Source organism: Geotrypetes seraphini, chromosome 15, assembly GCF_902459505.1.
Source record: "Geotrypetes seraphini chromosome 15, aGeoSer1.1, whole genome shotgun sequence".
NCBI classification, from domain to species: Eukaryota; Metazoa; Chordata; class Amphibia; order Gymnophiona; family Dermophiidae; genus Geotrypetes; species Geotrypetes seraphini.
In genome coordinates, this window is record NC_047098.1 from 55,255,551 (window position 1) to 55,271,653 (window position 16,103).

At 41.4% G+C, this 16,103-nt stretch overlaps 1 protein-coding gene across 2 annotated transcripts in view; it reads right to left on the reverse strand.

Moving 5' to 3' along the window:
• Window positions 1–16,103, reverse strand: part of ZZEF1 (zinc finger ZZ-type and EF-hand domain containing 1) — a 227,694-nt gene that overhangs the window by 193,849 nt on the left and 17,742 nt on the right. For both annotated transcript variants that reach the window (XM_033921488.1, XM_033921487.1), the window contains exons 4-7: window positions 13,557–13,728; window positions 11,308–11,507; window positions 9,310–9,520; window positions 3,359–3,475 (exon numbers count right to left, since the gene is read on the reverse strand). In XM_033921488.1, the coding sequence (XP_033777379.1) occupies window positions 3,359–3,475; window positions 9,310–9,520; window positions 11,308–11,507; window positions 13,557–13,728 (700 nt within the window). The remainder of the gene's footprint in view (window positions 1–3,358; window positions 3,476–9,309; window positions 9,521–11,307; window positions 11,508–13,556; window positions 13,729–16,103) is intronic.

A 16,103-nucleotide genomic window follows, 5' to 3' on the forward strand; every position in this document is an offset into this window, starting at 1 on the left:
GTTAATGGTTACTTTGCAGGTAAGATTGTTTAATCTGATTTCCAAGCACTCTGGTCTCATTTTTCAAAGGGAAGATGAAATTCTAAATATCAAAAATGACAAAATGAGGCTAAAGGGAGCAAGGATTCAGGAGCACCAAACTACTACTTTGAAAAATAGTATCCTTGTGGAGGTGCTTTAGAAATGTAACAGCAGGATATGTACAAGGAGTGAATGGGAAAGGCACAGATCAACTGGGGCCCACCCATAGGCCACAGCATAATAGCTGCTGCGAGTCGCAGCAGCCATTTTCACTATGGACATGGGAAGGGGATCACCGCTGCCCCATCTTGCTACTAGACCACCATGGTGGAAAAGAAGGCTGAGGGGGAAGAGTCACAAGATGGAAGAAAAAGTTTCAGTTTCAGCTAAACATGCACTAACAATTTCAGCCACATGCAGATTTTGGGCTAATTTCAGCACCAAAGCCAAAACCAAATATGGGACTTATTCGGAGAGTCTTATTTGCCATCTTATTTTCTATTATTCTGAGAAGATCAAAAGAGACAGAAAGTGGAGGGAATAAACAGAGAGGAACAGCAGGCATCTGTGGACAAGGAAGAGAAGGCATTAGATGCCTAATTGACTGCAAAACTGTTGGAACAAAAGCACCAAAACTGGAGCATTGAATAAATACTTGTTTTCCATTTCAGACTATACAAAAAAACAAATTTTGTTGTGAACAGTGAACATTTGCCAAGAAAGGATCATTAGCAAAAAAATAATACAGTAAAAATAAGCAGTTCTGTAACCTACAGGAGCCTTAGAAATAAGATGGGTGAATTAGAAGCTGTGGCACAAAAGGATAATGTTGACATCATCGGCATCACGGAAACATGGCAGACTGAGGAAAATGTCTGAGACACGGTGCTACCAGGATACAAACTATAACGCAGAGACAAGAGTGACTCAAAAAGGAGGTGGCATTGCCATATACGTTACAGAGGGAATTTAATCTACTGGAGATAACACGCCACAACAGACGGATAAGTTAGAGTCTCTATGGGTCAAAATTCCAGGAACAAATGGACCTGGAAACGAGGATAGGCATCTACTACCGACCCCCAGGGCAGTCTGAAGAAATTGATGGAGAAATGACGGATGAGATTAAACGCAACTGCAAGGGAGGCAACGCAGTTATCATGAGCGACTTTAACTATCCGGGGATAGAATGGAATCTAGGCACCTCCGGCTGTGCTAGATAGACCAAGTTCCTGGAAACGGTAGGCAATTGCTTCATGGAACAACCTGTCAAGGAAAACACGAGAGGAAACGCAATTCTGGACTTAATTCTAATTGGACTACGAGGACCAGCACAGGATGTAGAAGTAGAAGGGACGCTGGTAAACAGTGATCACAATATGATCCGCTTCAACCTGGAAATAGGGGTGAAACATCGGTCCAGAACGATGGCCATGGTGCTAAACTTCCGAAAAGGGAATTATTAAGGGATGAGACACATGGTGGGGAAGAAGATTAAGAAGAGGGTAAACACCTTAAAGACGCTAGAGTAAGCTTCGCCTCTTTTTAAGGATACGGTCACCGAGGTGCAAAATCTATATATACTGCGTATCAACAAGGGATCAAAGAGGAAAAAGAATAAAGAACCGGCATGGCTCACTGTAGAGGTTAAGGAAGCGATCAGACACAAAAAAACTTTGTTTTAGGAATGGAAAAGATCAAAAACGGACGAAAACTGTAATAAGCACAAAAATCATCAACACAGGTGCCATAAGGTAGTAAAAGGGACCAAAAGAGACTACGAGGAAAAAATAGCCAAGGAGGCGAAAAACTTCAAGGCGTTCTTTCGATATTGTATGCAATTTTCAAAGGAAGGAGAGGGGGTGGGTTTATAATTAGAGTAATAGTTGATATACTTATTAAGTATGATATGCTTTTTCAATATTATAATATAGTATTATATAATAATATGTTGTATTTACAATGACCTATGAAGGATTATCAAGTGTGTACTCAATGAAATTGTATAAATTTATGTGAGGAGTGTGTGGCGCAGTGGTTGGATCTACAGCCTCAGCACCCTGGGGTTGTGGGTTCAAACCCCACGCTGCTCCTTGTGACCCTGGGCAAGTCACTTAATCCTCCATAGCCCCAGGTATGTTAGATAGATTGTGAGCCCACCGGGACAGATAGGGAAAATGCTTGAGTACCTGATTGTAAAAACTGCTTAGATAACCTTGATAGGCGGTATATAAAATCCTAATAAACTTGATACACTTGTTGATATATGAAAATTGAATAAAAAACTAAAACACCAGTTAGTTTGACTAGCAGAGCCTGATTTTTGCCCCCTGGAAGAGTCAAAATGCAGATGCACCAACAAAACAAGGCAGTTGATTTGCAAAGTTCAAAATGGAAATGGAAGCAGCAGCAGACCAATCTGAATCCAGTTTTAAAATTTATCAATGAAAAGACTTAAAATATTGCCTGACAAAGTTGTGTTTCACCCTTGTTCATGAGTTGCACCAGGGGCTCATAAACCTTAATGGTGTTAAAAAAAACAAATCAAAAACACTTTATCATAAGATAAAACAGGATCTCCATCCTCTAGGGCAGTGGTTCTTAAACCTGTCCTGGGGGACCCCCCAGCCAGTTGGATTTTCAAGATATTCCTAATGAATATGCATGAGACATATTTGCATAAAATAGAGGTGATACGTAGTAACATAGCAGATGACGGCAGATAAAGACCCGAATGGTCCATCTAGTCTGCCCAACCTCATTCAATCTAAAAATTTGTTGGGTTTTTTTTTCTTCTTCTCCTTAACTATTTCTGGGCTAGAATCCAAAGCTCTGCCCGGTACTGTCTCGTGCATATTCATTAGGGATATTTTGTAAACCCAACTGGCTGGGGGTCCCACAGGACAGGTTTAAGCAGCACTGCTCTAGGAGATCTCTAGATGCAAAACAAGGCTGTGTCAGGCAATATTTTAAACCTTTTCATTAATACATTTTACAACTGGATTCCACTCGATCTGGAAGTAGAAGATGAAGCACAATGCAGCTGCTGCAGAAATAGTGTTCATGGCCCACATAAGAATGGAAGCCCAAACCACAGGACAACTGCAGCACTGATTGATTTCAGAAATGCAGGCATACCAGGCTCTGAGGGATCTGTAGCACTTGGCCTGGGAGTAATGCTGCAATAGAGAGGAGAAAAATAATACTCTCTGAAATATGAAAGCTATTTTTATTAGATTTAAATATTTTATTTAAATATTTTATTAGATTTAAATATTAGATTTAAATATTTAAATATGTAGTAGCTTAGTGTCCAGGAGTCTTGGCAGGAGCTTACCTTGCTATTCTCACAAGGAAACTATCTACTTCTTCCAAAACGTTTGGAGACAGGAAGCTGGGAAACTCAGTAGAGCCTGGTGTTAATGAAAGTGGTGGCATGTGCTGCAAAGCCTTTCTGGAAAGGAAAAAGCAGTATGTTAGCATGCAACACATTCCTTTGAGCTCACTGGACAATTTTAAATATATTTCCTCCCTTCCTTTTACATTATACCTTTTTTTTTTTTTAAATATAAAATATTGTATTTCTCCCCTTTTATTCTTATGTATTAGTTACCTTTTTTTCCCTCCAATTTACTATTACTTTAAACTGCTTAGATATACGATAAGTGGTATATCAAGATTTGAATAAACTTGAAATTACATTACAGCAATTAGACTGTGGTCACTAATGCATTTAGTTTGCCTTATATATTTTACTTGTTCTGAGTACAACATTTGAAAACACCGTTTGACTTCGAGCTGAATTAACTATCCTGTAAATTCTACAGACCGAGATAAATAAAATTTCCCAGGTGGAAGCTCACATTAGATAACTTGCAGTACTTTTTGAACAAAAAAAAAAAGAGAGAGAGAGAGAAAAAATGTATGCTAATTAGCTGCCCCCTTTTTTGCCAAAGACAGTAATTGACAGGGAGGTGGAATAAAATCCTGTTACACTTGAACCCTTTAACAACCTAGACCAATGGTTCCCAAACCCGTCCTGGGGGTTCCCCAAGCCAGTCAGGTCTCAAGATATCAACAATGAATATGCACGAGATAGATTTGAATGTAGCAGGCAGTGTATGCAAACTGATCTCATGCATATTCATTTGAATATTCTGAAAACTTAACTGACTGGGACTCCCTCAGGACAGGTTTAGGGATCACTGATCTAGCTTAATAGAGTTGGACGGCTATCCTTTCTAACCTTCAGATCCTTACTGCACCATTGTCACAAAATCCTAAGGCCAACAGATACAAAAGCCAGGTTCAGTTTCAACAACAAGCAGAAGTGTCAACGTTAAAACTAGAAAAGAAAAAGGAGCACCATGCTGTCTAGCTTCGGTCTGCATATCAATACATTCACAATGGTAAACAGTAAATAATTCCCTCCCCCAAAGAGGTCCTCAGTGATTTTTTTTTCAACGGCTCTCCACATATCAGTTTTTCCACGTTATCTACTACCATAGGACTTTCAGGGACCCCTGAAGAAGACTTTTTGTCGAAATGCGGACCATGTTGGGTCCTCCTCTTTCAGCGGACTAGGTCTTTTAGGTTTTTATGTGGATTATTTAATTGTATTTTTGGAACTTTGATATTTTCAATAAAGTCCATTTCAGGAACATCGTCACTCCACAGTTGGTTTTTTTTGGTTTCTCTGGATTTTTTTTCTCTGTGGATCTCTTGGGGTCAATTTTCTTTGGTTTCAGTAGTCTACAGGGACAGTCTTCAAGATCTCAATATGTATACTTTGGAGAAAAGGCAGGAGAGGGGAGATATGACAGACACATTTAAATACGGCTATCTTTGTGAGCAACAAAATGCACTTTGTCATTCGTTTGAGAGAGAAGGAAAAACATATCATCTGGAGACCACGTGATGCTGTGAACCGGTGAACATCTAGTCTTGTCAGCTCTGGAACCCTGTCCCTCAAATTGAGGTTAAGCGGGATTTACAGTGCTGCATTTTTGGCGATTTTGTTCTCTAACGGGGTGATACTATATGGACAGATACCTGGCCAAAACTCAACCCGCTATGTCGTCTAAATCGGCGAAAAAAGACAAAGAGAAAAGCAAGTCAGGAGAGGACAAGATGGCGGAGTCCTCCAGCGGCGTGCTCACGCAGTTCACCGCAGACACTCTTATCGGAGTTAAAACATCTCATCTTCCAAGCATTAAGCCTGAGTATGGAGCACTTATCGGCGCAACTTACAAAGTTGGAAGCCTTACTGGAAGATCATTCCACGAGGGACACCGCGTTGGAGGAGCGCGTTTCATTGGTGGAGGATGAGGCCCATGCGATGGAGACAACAGTTACCTCCTTGCAAGCACAGCTTCGCCAACAGCAGGATAAATTGAAAGACCTTGAAAACAGGTCTCGGCGGGGGAACTTACGTTTCTTTGGTTTTCCGGAATCCATCGCCGAAGCAGTTCTTCTCTCCGTTCTGGAGTCCTGGCTCGCGAGTGAGTTACCCATGCCTGCCGCCTTGGGCCCTGCACACTTTGAGCGGGTGCACTGGGTGGGACCCCGCCCGGGGAAGGATCAGAGGCCCAGGGTGGTAATTGGTAAGCTGCATAACTACAGACATAAGGTGGAAATTCTTCGGGAGTTCCGTTTAAAGAGGGACTCTTTACTCTATGACTCGGTGCCGATTCGGATTGGGCAGGATTATTCTGCAGCGCTTACCAACAAACGAAAGGCCTTCTATCCATTGTGTACAAAAACATATCACATCTACACTCTGAAGCAGCCGTGGAGGCGCAATGCTGGCCATCGTTGGTGTTTTTGATGAAATGGATTCATCATTAAGTGAAGAATTATGTTTCTCCTAATGATGGTTAGGCAGAATGGATTTTTCAACACAGATTAAGTATAAATGAATCTGTTTTCTCTCCACTTTCATGATTGTGTGTTTTCTGACATTTGCATTGAACAGAACCACTTTGTTGTGCTAGTCGCAGGAGGTTTTTTCCTCCATTTCCATCACACAATCTCTGTAGGATGGAGGCAGAGGTCTGAGGCTTATTCTTCTTGTTTCATATAAATACTGGTGGCCTATCTTGCAATTGTGTTTGATATTTAGACTAAGTTAGATCTTTTTATTTATTTAAAAACTTTATATACCGCCTGGAGTCACAGCAGTTTCTATATAGACATACATAAAGCAAAAACAATGAAGAACAATACAAATCACTTTTCAAAATAATGTCTAAAAACACATAAGAAATAGGACCTACAAATTCTTCAATAGTGTATTTGATAAGGTGTTACCAAAATACCCAGACGTTAGGAAAGACAAATTAAAAGTATGTGTCTACAAACAGCTTGGTTTTCAACATCTTCTTAAAACTGTAGTGATCTGCACATAATCTTAGTTTCCCACATGTGTTTAAAACCTTTGCTCCTTTGTTTTCTTAACATTTGTAGAAGTGTTCTATCTGTAGGACACACATAGGCCCCGATTCTATAAAGGACGCCTAAGTCAAGCCTAAAGTTAGGCGTGCTTTAGGCACCCATTTTAAGTGTTTAATGAGCCAATTAAGGGTCTTAACAAGCGATAATTGGTACTTAGGTGTCCAAAGGACATAGACACTACTCTGTAGATGCAGCTACAATTTCATGGACGCCCATGTTTAAGACTTGCACCTAACAATAGGCATGGGGTAGGAATGGGCGTGGTATGGGCAATGACACCATTTGGGCAAACTTTGATTCATTTACATACACTGAGCAACCTAGGGCGTCCATATGATGCCTATATTGTAGGAGAATAAAAACCAAGTCTACTTTTGAGCTTAATTTGGGCTTCCAATAGATCTGAGTTCTATAGACAGAACTTAAGCACTCCTTGGACATTCTTAATGCGATCTGCTAAATAACTCTCTGGGATTTATTTTTGCTTTATTAAGCTCAAAATACATTTAATAAGGCACCACATAAGTGGGGCACTTCAAAACAGATATATTGCATACAAAACCTATTTTTGTGGACAAACAGCAATACTATTTGCTAATTACAGGAAAAGATTCATTAACTGAAGCACAGCACATGAAAAACATAGCTTTAGTTTTCTTGCTAAAAAGCTACTCTTTTTTTTCTGACTAAACAGTACTCCAAATAAAGCACATGACAAAAATATATAGATTGCATACATAACTTCATTTGCAAAAGTTTAAAAGCAGGAAAAAACCTAACAGATACAGACCTTGGCATAGCTTCTACTTCATTGCAAATGGAGATTTGCAGCTGCACAATGGCGACCTCATTGTGAGATCATCAAGGTGCACTTACAAGTTAGAATGCCACAATTAAAATATGTGCCGAGGGAGCTGGTTGAACTTATGACCTCTGGAAGAGGAGCACAGGGCTTTTACTTATTGAGGTATAGCAACTTCCAGGCAGGTGTCTCTGACTGCCCTGTGATATGATAGCTTAGAGATCTGCTAAGCTATCATATCACAGGGCAGTCAGAGACACCTGCCTGGAAGTTGCGATATCTCAATAAGTAAAAGCCCTGTGCTCGTCTTTCAGAGGTCATAAGTTCAAATCCCAACCAGCTCCCCCAACACATATTTTAATTGTGGCATTCTATCTTGCAGGTGCATCTTGATGATCTCAAAATGAGGTCACCATTGTGCAGCTGCAAACCTCCATTTGCAATGAAGTAGAAGCTATGATTGGCCCAGGCCTTAGGATTATCGGGGATGGGCCGGAAAGGGTGGGCCTGCCGTTCGGACAGTAGGAAGATCCAGCCAGCCGGCCAACGTTGAAAGGTTAGTGGGGAGGATGTTAGCGGGAGGGGATGGGGGGTCCAAAGGGGGGGGCATCCTCCGGCAGGAGGATTTGGGCACCCTCTTGCTGGCGATCAGGGAGGGGTGGGGGGTCTTCTTCCAGAAGGAGGGGTGGACACCCTCCTGCCAGCGATCATGGGGGTGGGCGGCATCCTTGCTGCCTTAACTAAAATAATTCCATCATGTATACAAGTACTATTAGCTATTTAGCAAAACATGCACTAAGGGCCAGATTTACTAACCTTCCCGATCCGGGCAGGTCTGACGTATTCACTAAAGAAAATTATGCAGATGAGGCGATCAGAGGAACACCCCCTTCTGCCTGCCCAGATTGCTGGTGGGTGATCCCCGCGCATGCGCAGACCATCTGCTTTCCCTGCAGATGGTCTGCGCATACGTTATGTGTGTGTGTGTGTGTGTGGGGGGGGGTTAACTGGTTTTTTTTTACGGGCCCGACTCTCCTGCTCCTATCTCCAGCAGCAGCAGCCGCCTCTTCCCTTCTTCCCTGCAGTACGAGCCCCGCTGGTTTAAAGAGGCAGCAAGATTGGGGCAGCAGAGAACAGGGCAGCACTGGATACTGGGAAATGAAGCCGCCTTCGCAATGCAGGTTTAAAGCGGTGCTATACGCTGCAGTTTAACACTGCAGGGAAGGCAGCAGAGATCAGTTTGGGTGTCGAGAGGAATTTTAGTTGTGTCCCCGGCACCAGGGCTTCTGCAGCCCCTGAAACAGGCAGCGAGATCGGGGCAGCAGAAAGCAAGGCGGCGCTGGAGAATGGGAAAAGAAGGTCTGCGACTGGCCACAGCAGTAGCTTCTGGAGTTGATCGGCCAGCCCAGTTGGATCGGGAAATGTGTGTTGTGAATTGCATCCCTGCCTACTTTGCATGTGTTTCTCCTCATCTGCATGCACGGATTTGAAGTGGATCGCTGGAGTGGTTAGTGAATGGGGCCAGAGGGAAATTTGATCGTAAAGGGGTCGCAAACCTATCAGTACACGATCGGTTTGCTTTGTGAATCTAGCCCAAAGATTGCATCTTAATAGTACTGCCCATTCTTTAAGAACAGTAAAACACCCTATATTAGCCCTGATTAAACTAACGAACGAGCCATTCGTCAAAACCACAAGCAAACTAGTTAAAAGACTGGAATGTGGTTTTAATTCAATTATATGTCTCTCTGAATCCAAACTGAAGGCGAGTTACAATTAAGAACAATAGGTAGCTTCTTTCTCCATGGGGCTTATATCTTTACCTGAGGCAATGAACACAAGAAGTGAATTTCAATGCTGGCTTTTTTGCTACTCTATGAAGCCACTGAAGGTCTATTTTCCTTAATCTGGTCAAGGGATTGCATTTCAAACTAAATAAAAGATCATTTTCAGCTAGCCCTAGAAACTTGCTTGCCGACTACTCTGTCCTCTAAAATGGTGCAGAAATGCTGCTATAGCAGTCAACAACTTACTGGGTGTTTTTTAGGACTGTCTGGGCCAATGTAGGATTAGTCTCCATGGATGCTGTGATTAATGAAGTCAGCAGTGACAAGTACCAGATAGATGAGGCATCAGACACCGAAACACCTAAATTCTTCACTTTCTGATAGCCAACAGCCCGTAGTCCATGGATTCTGGTATCACACCCATCACTGAGGCAGCGCTTGATGTTAATCTGTACATCTACACAGAACAAATAAGAACGTGATGTCTTTTGTTAAGTCAATAGCAACTGAGCAATAAAAAATTATCAACATTCAAGGAGTTTGCTAAATTGGAGAACACATTCAAAAGGTTATCAACAAGTGCAAGACAATTGCAAAGGGAAACAAGTTTAGAGAAACTCTATGTAATAATTATATTTATAGATTTAATTAATCTATACCAGATTGCCAGATTGCCTTCTGTTGATGAACTGTCTACAGTACTGATTAATATAGGGATCAAATCAGCAAATTTTTTGTTACTATTTAGGCTGCTAAGATGTACAATTGATAAACACAAATATAATCATTTTTAAAAACCTGCTGCAGAAAAATAACCTATGCAACAGGGGGTTTACCGTATTTCCTCATGTATAAGCCACAGGAAATGCCGATTTAGGTTTTAAAACTCTTAGATAAGCCTCCCATTTTAAAAGCAGCGGCTTATCTAAGAGTTTTAAAACCACCTGGGGGCAGCCTATACACAAAGACAAATCACCCCACTTCAGAGTGTCCAGTATAGAGAAGGAAGGTAAAGGGTCTCAGAAACCCGTTTAATTAAACACTTAGGTCCAGATTCCGCAAAGTGCGTCCTGATTTTAGGCAGCTGTAGGCGTCCTAAGCTGTCTAATCAGCCAATCGGGATGCACGTTTAAAAAAAAAAAAATGCTCCCCAGGCAGGCCGCCTATATTGAAGTTGCCTCCAGGAGCCTAGGGAGGCCCGCAAGACCGCCTAAGGTGAACCTAGGCGGCCCTATGCGTCTCCCTAGCAGAGCGAGAGACGCTTACAATGTAGGCCAGCAAAATGCTGGTCTACGTTGTAAGTAGATGCGGCCACTATACTTATCGAGGCAAGGGATCTCCCTGCCGCGATAGGTATAGCGGCCGCAGCCACCTGTCCCTCCCGACGATCGCCGGCAGGAGGGTGCCCAACCCCTCCTGCCGGAGGATGCCCCCCAACACCCCCAATCGCTGGCAAGAGGGTGCCCACCCCCTCCTGCCAGAAGGCCGCCCACTCGCACGATCGCAGGCACGAGGGTGCTCGACACCCCCCCAGACCCTTCCCCTCCAATCAGGCCTTAGGCTTAGCAGGGATGGGCCTAAGATTTGATTAGCTCAGGCTCTTGGAGCCAGGGCCAATCAGGCCTTAGGCTTAGTAGGGATGGGCTGGAAAGGGGCAGGCCTTCCGGCCTGCCGGTAGCAAGACCCATCCGGCCACGCAACAATTATAGGTTAGTTGGAGGGGAGGTCCGTGGGGGGGGGGGTTGTGTTAGCATGGGGGAGAGGATCCGGAGGGAGGCACCCTCCTGCTAGTGATTGTGCGGCCTTCCGGCAGGAGGGGTTGGGTACCTTCCTGTCGGCGATTGTCGGGGGGGGGGGATGGGCAGGCAGCCGCTATACCTATCGTGCCAGGGAGATCACTCCTGCCCTGCACTGCGGCTACGACATTGCAGGAGGCCAGTGAGGGAGATATATTATTTTAAAAGGTATGGGGGGATCTACTAATGGGGCAGCTTATGTATGATGTTATTAGATAGGCCGCCCCATATAAGGAAGCCGCACCCATGGTTTAGATTGTAAAACCCATGTACAGTCCATGGCCTATACATGGGGAAATACGGTACTTCCAACAGAACAATGATTCTGATATCTCTATGCCTCATTATCATATTCTACTTTTCACTTTGAAAACAGGAAAAAAAAATCACCCCCAAACCCCCTCCCCAAAAAAAACCAACTCATTGTTCTCTCTCTCTGTTGACTCACATTGCTGGCAAATGTTTGCATTTTCCAGCAATGTCACATAACCAGTGATATTGCTGGGAATGTGAACCTCTCGGACCTCCTGCAGACTGCTGGGACACATTCCTGCTGCCACCGTGATCTGCTGCGGCCTGTAACTCTGGTCGTCGGCTGCCACTGCAACAGACAAGTGCCTCAGCACAACATCTGGTTTCATCCTTAAACTGGTAGGGAAAAAGGAAAAGAATTACGACAATACCAAAGTCAATCTTTTTTATTTTTTTTTTTTTAAATTCTTTATTCATTTTTAAACTTTCAACAAGTGTACAATATAAGTAATACATAGATTTACTAACATCACTTGATAAATCTATCAAGATAATAACAAATGTATATATATCTAAACCCTTCTCCCCCCCTCCCTTTCCATACAATTATTTAATTGAATTAATCTTTGTCATAGTTCTTTTTACATTTTCCTTCATTTATACAAACCCTCCCCTTTCCCCTCCAATCATAAATAATGTTAAGAAAATGGTGTTTATTCATTACAAAACAATGTCAATGGCTCCCATATTTCATTAAACCTTTTATAATTTCCATTTTGTATTGCTATTGAACGTTCCATTCTATATATGTGACATAGTGAATTCCACCAGAAATTAAAATTAAGTCTTGTGTGATCTTTCCAATTTGTAGTAATATGTTGCATGGCAACTCCTGTCATAATCAATAAAAGTTTGTTATTACGTGCCGATATCTGACTATTTTTTCTCATAGACATGCCAAATATCACAGTATCATAAGTTAATGCTACAGGATTATCTAATAAAGAATTTATTTGATCCCAGATTGAATTCCAAAAGGCTAAAATATAGGGACAGAAAAATAAAAGATGATCCAAAGTCCCTACATCAAGCTTACAATGCCAGCATCTATTAGACAATGAACTATTTAATTTTTGTAATCTAACAGGGGTCCAAAATGCTCTATGCAAAAGAAAAAACCAAGTTTGTCTCATAGATGCTGACAATGTACATCTTATTCTCCAAGACCAAATTTGTGGCCATTGAGATGCTGAAATTTGATGCCTAATCTCAATGCTCCAAATATCCCTAAGACCATTTTTAGGTTTTTTATTAACCAATTCACTAATAACTTTATACCACTGTGTGGCCTGGTGACCCAGAAAATCTGCCTGGAAGCATAAAAATTCCATGCCATATTGAGAATTTAGAGTTTTCCATTCAGGGAACCCTGCCTGAATGGCCTGCTTCAATTGCATCCATTTATAAAATTGTGATTTATTCAGTCCAAATTTATTTTGCAATTGTGTAAACTTAAGCATATTTTAAAAAAAAATAACTTACCACACTAAGTTCTAACTAAAGAAGTGAAAAAAACATTTTAAAAAGCCAAAGAGGGTTTTTAATGACCCATGATTACAGCTTTGGCTGTTGAAATGACATAAGAACAGTCTGAGGTCTTTTTCCCTCCTGATATGAAACAAATTACAGTCAAGATTTACATTAACACATTGTGATTGCAAATTGGATGGGATCTTATTTAGGAATTTTTTTATAGCTCTTTTCTGAACATCGGTCTCTTATCTGCCGCCATTTACTATGTTACTATGGACAGAAGAGTGTTTCAGCAGTAATGTAGCATTTTCTCACAGTAAATCATAAACGGCTTGACCGATTTGATCGAAACTTAGTATGCAGATCCCTCACGACCTGGGGTGATATGTTCTGGGGGTCTCTTCACCCAAGAATTTATATGTTCTTGCTCCTGGAGGTGAAACTAAAAATGTTGTTTCTAATCAAGTTTTGTGTTTGTTGTATTGTATTCATTTTGTCAAATATTTTGCATTATAATTTGATTATTGTACTTTTTATAAAGCTGTAAAAATATAATTTTGTTCACTACTATAAAGTATCTTTATTTGAATCCATTTACTGTGTTATTGCTATAATTAAATACCCGTGCAACGCCGGGTCATCAGCTAGTAATGAATAAAAGGCACCATGGTTCACTTTAAAGGCAATAATCCTACTGTAGACCAAAGACAGGCGTGAACAAACCACTAGAACTATAGAAGTGAAGAGGAAAAAGCCTCAGAACCCCACCACCTCCTTTTTTGTGTGTGGGTAGGTAGCTGGCATAAATACCTCTTTCGCTAATACTATAAGGGTGGCTTAACGCAATGCAATTATCCTTCATTGAACTTCTGTATCAATAAAAGCCTGATGAGTAATTCATCTATCACTCACCGTATCCAATGTGAGCGAGCACTACCATCGGACTGCCAAAATGAGGAGGTTTCCCCATTCAACATTTTCTCAATATCAGCAGAGTTGGATGAGGTATCTATGCGAGTGTAGCATTTTGATACGGGTTTTACTTGGTCTCCACCCTGGTCATCGTTCTGATCCAGAGGATATTCTGCAAATACAGAAAAGTAATGACTAATGAGGCATTTTCACACACAAACCCCTTCAGCACCGTTAAAAGCTGCAGAATCTTCAGTGCATAAAATGCTGAAAGGAAACGTGGATTTCTTACTTTCTTTGCATTAATGCTGCAGCCATTGCGCAAGTAATACACTGTGGTTAATTACAAAATTATCCAAAGACATCTTCAGCCTCTGCACAGTATTTCCAAATAACATAGCAAGAAACAACATTTACACTCCAATGTCTCAAGTGAACAAAATCTGTAAAATGCTTACATTAACCTATACCGCAAGAAGAATCCCAGAGTTTTACTGAATTGCTTTTATAAATAAAAAAACAACATCATCGTGTATCATTGCCATGGTGTATGAAAGAGTTTTCCCATGTGTTATATTCTAATCACACACGGGTTGAAATTCACAAGTAAAAGAGATGCAGATGGTAGACTTCAGTGGAGCTTGTCCAGTTCTGTACCTGGAACAATGGTTTTTAATATTTTTCTCATCCTTTAGAAAATGAATATTCTGCAAAAAGCTTGGAGAAAATGACTATAAGTCAAGAAGGCTGCTGTTGTGAAACATCTCTTTTAGATTGAAATGTCTTTGTGAGATTTTATAACTGAAATTTTGGAAGAGGGAATGATGTAGTAGGGTTATTTGTTCTAGTTTGTTTTGTTGTGAAGATTATTGTAATCCGCTTAGGATGTAGGTGGAAAAAATTTTTTTTAATAAAATTGTATACAAAGAAAAACTTGAAAATAATATTTTAAAAACCATAAACAAATTAAAACAATAACCAGAACTTCTAATTATGTTCCAATAATGCGCTTGTTAACAGCAGTATATGAAGATGAGAGATAATGGACCTGATCAGCTTTTGCAGGTGGTGCATATGTATACATATAATAACATAGCATAACATAACATTATACTTATAGACCGCATTACCAAAAAGTTCTACGCGGTTTGCAAAAGATTATAAACAAGGTCTTATCTAAGAACATAAGAAAAAACATCCTGGATCAGACCAAGATCCTGTCCCCAACAGAGGCCAGACCAGGTCACAAGTACTCAGCTCATCCAAAGAAATTGATTTTCTTCTGAAAGCTTATTTTCAGGGACAAGGAATTCCTCTCCCAAGGTCTACCTGCCTAATACATTTTGTACAGAAAATTTCCTCCAGGAATTTTTCCAAACTTCTTCTGAGTCCTGCCTGCTGAATTGCTTTTGATTGAACTCATGCTCATTTCCATTAAGCTAGATTCCGTACAAACGTGAGGAAGTTCTTCACCTATAGAGTGGTGGAAAACTGGAATGCAATTATAGGCTATTATAGGGGAAAACACCTTCCAGGGATTCAAAACAGGTAGGGCTGGTCTCAGTTAGGGCACTGGTCTTTGACCTAGCGGCCACCGTGACAGCAGACTGCTGGACATGATGGACCACTGGTCTGACCCAGCAGCGGCAATTCTTATGTTCATATGTCTGTTTATATAGGGCTAGATTCACAAAGCAAACCGATCGTGTACCGATCGGTTTGCGACCCCTTTGCAACCTGATTTTACTCCGGCCCAATTCACTTACCTCTCTGCCGATCTGATTCTGGTCTGCGCATGCAAATGAGGAGGGGAATGGCATGCAAAGTAGGCGGGGACACGATTCACTAAACAAATTTTGCAAACTGACTGGGCTGGCCGATCAACCCAAGAAGCGACTGCTGGGGACCAGTCGCAAGCGTCCTTTCCCACTCTCCAGCTCCATAGTCAGGGCCAGTAAGTTTTAGCCTTAAAGAGGCTGCTGCCGCCAGGGATCACCCTTCAAGACAACTGGCTGAAGAGTTAGCAGGAGACTCGGGGCCCCCCCAAAAAAAACAACGCAGCAAAAACGAACACAAATACATGCGCAGACCATTTACAGGGAAAGCAGATGGTCTGCTAATGTGTCAGGATCGCACACTAGCGATCCATGGCGGCGGATGGGGGCGTTCCTCTGATCGCCCCCATTAAAATATTATTGGTTTCTAAATACATCGGCCCTGCCCGGATCGGACCAGATCGGTCACAATAGGGCAGGTTAGTAAATCTAGCCGATAGTCAGTAATTTTGCGGCTTAGTAAAGCTTCAACCATTTGGTTGGGCATAACTTTTAGGTTAATTTCCAACCTCACTATCTGAATTCTCTGCTAATATAATAAGCAACATCTATATTTTTATTCAGTTCATTTAAACGAGGTTAAAACAGGCAGATCTTTTATAGCTTCACTTTTTTCAGTAAAGAATTTGACTAGTAATTTAAATGTTACACAGCCCTCAATTCTGCTTCTCAATTCTTTCCATACATAGCCTCCAACAAAGGCAGTAACTGA